This window comes from Chenopodium quinoa, unplaced genomic scaffold (genome assembly GCF_001683475.1).
Source record: "Chenopodium quinoa cultivar QQ74 unplaced genomic scaffold, ASM168347v1, whole genome shotgun sequence".
NCBI lineage: Eukaryota > Viridiplantae > Streptophyta > Magnoliopsida > Caryophyllales > Amaranthaceae > Chenopodium > Chenopodium quinoa.
This window is the reverse complement of record NW_018743937.1, coordinates 2,969,476-2,974,950: the sequence shown is the minus strand read 5'-3', so window position 1 is coordinate 2,974,950 and position 5,475 is coordinate 2,969,476. Positions and strand designations below refer to the sequence as shown.

Below are 5,475 nucleotides of genomic sequence, written 5' to 3'. Positions count from 1 at the left end.
ATGGCGGAGGATCTGATTTCTCGTTACGAAAACTTACGTTTGGAGGAGGATGAAGGAGGGATTGTGGATTTAGGGGATGTGGATTCTTCGAATTCGCAGGAAAATTTTAACCTTTTGCTGATCGGGAGACTTGTGACGGAAAGACCATACAATGTTGAGGCCTTTAAAGCTACGATGACTAAGGTATGGGCATTGTCCAGGAAAATTGTGATTAGAGTGCTTGGACCTAATTTATTTGCTTTTCAATTTTTTCACTGGAGAGATAAACAAAAAGTTCTTGATGGTAGAGCTTGGTGTTTTGATAACTTACTGTTGGTTCTTAAGGAGGTTGAAGGTGACAAACAACCTGAGCGCATAGCATTGTACCATTCTCCTTTCTGGGTTCGAATAAAACACCTGCCATTCAATTGCAGGTCTGATAGTGATGTTAGGGAGTTGGTGAGTAATCTGGGCGAGGTGTTGGAAATAGAGGAAGATCTCCTGGGGCTTGATCGATATCGTAGAGTTAGGGTGTTGATTAATATTGCTAAACCCCTGCGTCAATTTCAAAGAATCCGTGACAAAGGAGGCAAGGAAATTTGTGTGGAATTTGCATATGAGCGTTTGCCTTATTTTTGTTTCGCTTGCGGTGTCATTGGACACTCTGAGAAAGACTGTGAGTTGGTGTCGGAGGAAACTAAGAAACAAAAATTGGGGTGGGGTGGGGTAGGTGGTTGAGAGCTTCACCAAGAAAGGGTAGATTGAAGGAAGTGGAGGAGCTTGAGGCTATTGTTTCATCCCGTAAGCAATTATTTGTTGTGAAGGAAGGCGAAGTAATGGAGAGTAAGGAGTGTGATGAGGTGGATCTGGATGTCTTTAATAAATGCCTTGAGGAGAATGTAGTGACTGAGGGGTTAGGGGAGTCCTCTGTGGCGAATCAAAGTGCTACTCTAGCATTGCCACATCAACCTGGCATCTCAGAAAAGGAGTTATAAGTGGGGACCAATGGAGAGAATGAGCTGCAACTACATTCTCTTGATTTTGTGATTGGGATGGGAGGTAAGTCTTCTGGGGAGAAAGGAAAAAAAAAGTGAGGAAAGGGACCAGTGATAAAAGTGTGTTGAAAGAGAATTTTATGGATGTTGATAGGGAAGTAGTGGGAGGTAAAAGAGGAAGGGAGAAAGGGGATTTAGGATCGGAGGATAATAAAGTGAGTAAAAAAGTGTTGACGAATGATGTTTTATCTGGATGGCGAGAGGCGGTGGTTGCGGATGAGCAACCCCGCCAAGCCCAATGAGTGTTCTGAGTTTAAACTGTAGGGGGTTGGGCAATCCCTCTGCAGTGAGTGGTCTTCGGGATCTTATCCGAAGAGAGACCCCGGCTCTGATCTTTCTATCAGAGACGAAACTGAGTAGTAGAGAGTTCTGTAAAGTGCAAAATAATTTGGGTGATTTCGAAGGTGTTTCTGTCGATTCCATGGGCCGTTCTGGGGGTCTTGCGTTGTTATGGAGAAAGGGTTTGGAGGTGTCTTTGCGAACCATGTCGGTGCACCATATTAATGTTGATATTGTGGCGGGGTTGGGAGAGGTGGGGTGGAGACTTACAGGTTTTTATGGTTGGCCGGAAGTTCAAAATAGACATCTTTCTTGGAGTTTGCTATCTGAGCTTAGTACACATTCTGAGTTACCATGGGTGTGTATTGGAGATTTTAACGAGATTTTGTTCCCTTCGGAGAAGAGTGGTAGGAATGATAGAGCTGATTGGCAAATGGACAATTTTAGAAATGCGATTAATGTTTGTGGTTTTTGTAACATTCCTTTCTCAGGGTATGAATTTACTTATGATAATGGTAGAGAGGGGATAGAAAATACTCAATGTAGACTTGATCGTGCTTTGGCTCTAGAGAGTTGGTTAACTTTGTTCCCTGACTCGTATGTTATTCATCTGGATAAGGAGTGGTCGGACCATGCCCCTATTAAATTATTATTGTGGTCTCGGAACGAAGCAAAATTGGGGGATAAGCCTTTCAGATTTGAACAAATATGGCAAGCAGATGATAGTTGTGAAGGAGTAGTTGAGAATGCTTGGCTTGGTGAAGTTGACTTGGAGGCAAAAATCACTATGTGTACAGTGGATTTGAAGGAGTGGAGTCAAAAAAAGTTTGGTGAGGTATTTCGTGAGCTGAGAAAAAAAACGAAAAAAATTAAAAAAGCTCAATGTGGGTGGGCTATCAGCGGAAAAATTAGAAAGGCGACGTGTTTTGGTACGTGAGATTGCAAGCCTTGTTCATGTAGAGGAAATCTATTGGAAGCAACGTTCTCGTGTACTTTGGCTCTCGGAAGGTGATAAAAATACGAAGTTTTTTCATCAACGTGCTTCCAATCGAAAGAGGAAAAATAATATTCGAAGCCTTGTTGATGATGATGAAGTGACGCACTCAGGTGATGAAGCGATGGGGAAGGTGGCAGTCAGCTATTTTTGCAACCTGTTTGAGTCGTCAATCCCCACGATGATAGAGGATGCTTTGCAGCAGCTCCAGGAGAGAGTCACTAGTGACATGAATTCAATTCTCAGGGCCGATTACACAAAGAAGGAGGTGGAATTTGCTCTCAATCAAATGCACCCAATTAAGGCCCCTGGGCCGGATAGTATGTGTCCATTGTTCTTTCAATCTTATTGGCATATCGTTGGTGATTCAGTGTCAAATTTGGTGATCTCCATTCTTCGGGGAGCTCCGATGCCTGCTTATGTGAATAAAACTTTTATTGCTCTTATTCCGAAGAAAAGTAAAGTTGATCGTATGGTGGATTTTAGACCTATTGCGTTGTGTAACGTGGTGTATAAACTTGTTTCGAAAGTGTTAGCTAACCTCTCAAACAATTCTTAGACAAGATTATTTCAGTTAATCAGAGTGCATTTACTCCGGGTCGTCTTATCACTGATAATATTCTTGTAGCTTTCGAACTTTTCCACTATATGAAAAATTTGCCGAATAAGGGTGGCTTTATGGCTATGAAGCTTGATATGTCGAAAGCATATGATAGGATTGAATGGAACTTCCTTGAAGCAGTTTTGGAGAAATTTGGGTTTGACGAGAATTGGAGTCAGTGTGTGATGAAATGTGTCCGGACGGTGACTTTCTCAATTCTTATTAATGGGCGCCCGACTGATGAGTTCTCTCCGAAAAGAGGTATTAGACAAGGGGATCCGATCTATCTGTATTAATTTATTCTGTGTGCAGAGGTGTTTTCTCATTTATTGCGGAGAGCAGAAGAAAGTAATAGCTTGCAGGGTATTCGTATAGCTCGGACTGCTCCGTCTATTAGTCACTTGTTGTTCGCGGAAGATTGTATTATTTTTTCGAAGGCAACTAAAATTAATGCGGTGTCTATCCTTGATGCTCTTACTACATATGAACTCTCATCGGGTCAAAAAATTAATTTTGACAAAACTACTATTTCATTTAGTAAGGGCATTCTTGAGAATAAAAGGACGGAGTTAGCTCATAAACTTGGAGTTAGAGAGGTGGATGTGCATGATCGATTCCTTGGTCTTCCGACGGTTGTGGGAAGATCGAAAAAAGTAATTACGAGAGGAGTAAAAGAAAAATTGTGGAAGAAGTTACAAGGGTGGAAGGGGATGGTTTTATCTAAGACCGGTAGAGAGGTTATGATAAAGGCAGTGGCCCAATCTCTCTCTACCTACGCGATGAGTGTTTTTAAATTTCCATCCTCTTTTTGTGATGAATTGCGGTCTCTAATTTCTCAATTCTGGTGGGGACAAAATCATGGTGAGAGGAAAATTCATTGGCTTTCATGGAAGAAAATTTGTAGATCTAAGGCAGATGGTGGTCTTGGATTCAGAGACTTTAAACTCTTCAATTGGGCTCTTCTAGGTAAGCAAGCGTGGCGACTATTGACTAGACCGGATAGCTTGCTTGCTCATCTGTTGAAGAGTCGTTATTTTCCTAGCTCGGATTTTATGAATTCTAATTTGGGTGTGAACCCAAGTTATACGTGGAGAGGCATCTGTGAAGCAAAGTGGGTGATTCGTAGAGGGTGTAGATGGCGGGTGGGGGATGGCAGCCAAATTAATATTTGGTCAGAAGCTTGGGTGCCAGGCACTCAAACCCGCAAAATTATTTCGCCTCGAGGACAAGCTAGGGAAAGTATGAAAGTTAGTGAGCTAATTGATCATGCCAACGGCTGCTGGAATTCAGAGTTGCTTGCTCAATTGTTTCTTCCGTTTGAGCAGGAAAGAATATTCAGCATTCCTATTAGCCCTCGATGTCCTGCTGATTCTTGGTGTTGGGACTTGAAGAAGAATGGTGACTATTCGGAAAGATCCGCTTACCGTGCTATTTTTGGTGATGATTGGAGCACAGAGGAGGTGGCGGCTTCTTCAACTCGATCCCTCTGGAAGAAAATTTGGCATCTGCAGGTACTGCCTAGGATTAAAATTTTTGCGTGGCGTGTGTGTCACAATGCTATTCCTACCCGGAGTGGTATTGGGGCTCGAATTGATTCCTATGATCCTAGTTGTGGTGTTTGCGGTAGAGAGGAAGAAACTACTATCCATGCTTTGAAAGATTGTAAGCTTGCGAGAAGTGTGGATGGCCAGTGAGTATGCGTTTGTGGCGGAAGTTCGAGCTCGCTGCTTGCTGGATTGGTGGGAGACTTGTTTTTTGGAGATGAATGAGGTTGATATTGCAAATGTAATCACTCTTTGTTGGGCTATTTGGAATGCTAGAAACTCATATGTGATTGAGGGTGAGACCATGATGCCTGAGAATGTTGTGAGTTATGCTATGCGTACTAGCAGCGAAGTACGTGAAGAGGGGGTTAAGAGGCCTATCACTAAGGGTAATGCTCTGGTTTCTCACCCTGACAGATGGGGACCTCCTGCAGAGGGTTGGCTGAAGGTAAATGTGGATGCGGGTGTGGTGGGTGAGTTAGGTTCTGGCTTGGGTGCCGTGGTGAGGGACTGCAGTGGGGAGGTGTTGGGGTGTGCGGTTGTGCAGGATCTTAGTAAGTGGGAAACTAGGGAGGCAGAGGCTAAGGCGATGTATTGGGGTGCAAAACTTGCTGTGCAATTGGGAATACAGAAAGTTTGCTTTGAGAGTGACTGTCAGGTTGTTGTGCAAGCCTTGAAGGATCATGCTACGGGGTCAAGCTCCTTTCATTTAATTATTGATGATGTTTTAAATTTATGCTCTAGTTTTGTTGAATTTGATTTTTCTTTTGTTAAGCGTGGTGGGAATAGAGTAGCTCACGATCTGGCCCATTTTCAACCATGGGAAATTGGTCAGAGAACTTGGAATAATGTAATCCCACCTAGCGTTCTGGATGTTGCTTCTTTTGATTTATTAAGTTAGTCTCCTTTTTGGGGCTTTTTCAAAAAAAAAAAAAACAATAAATCGCGGTTCGGTAAAATTGAAAACCGTTACAACTCGCCCGATACGTGATGGTGCGGCCGTATTTTTGAACCCTGTTTTCA

At 42.8% G+C, this 5,475-nt stretch overlaps 1 protein-coding gene across 1 annotated transcript; it reads left to right on the top strand.

The window, feature by feature from the left end:
- On the top strand, window positions 1–974 carry LOC110688781. The gene is made up of 2 exons (XM_021865545.1): window positions 1–705; window positions 804–974. Exons 1-2 carry the CDS (start codon window positions 1–3, stop codon window positions 972–974), a joined length of 876 nt encoding a protein of 291 aa, XP_021721237.1.
- Window positions 975–5,475: the final 4,501 nt, after the last annotated feature.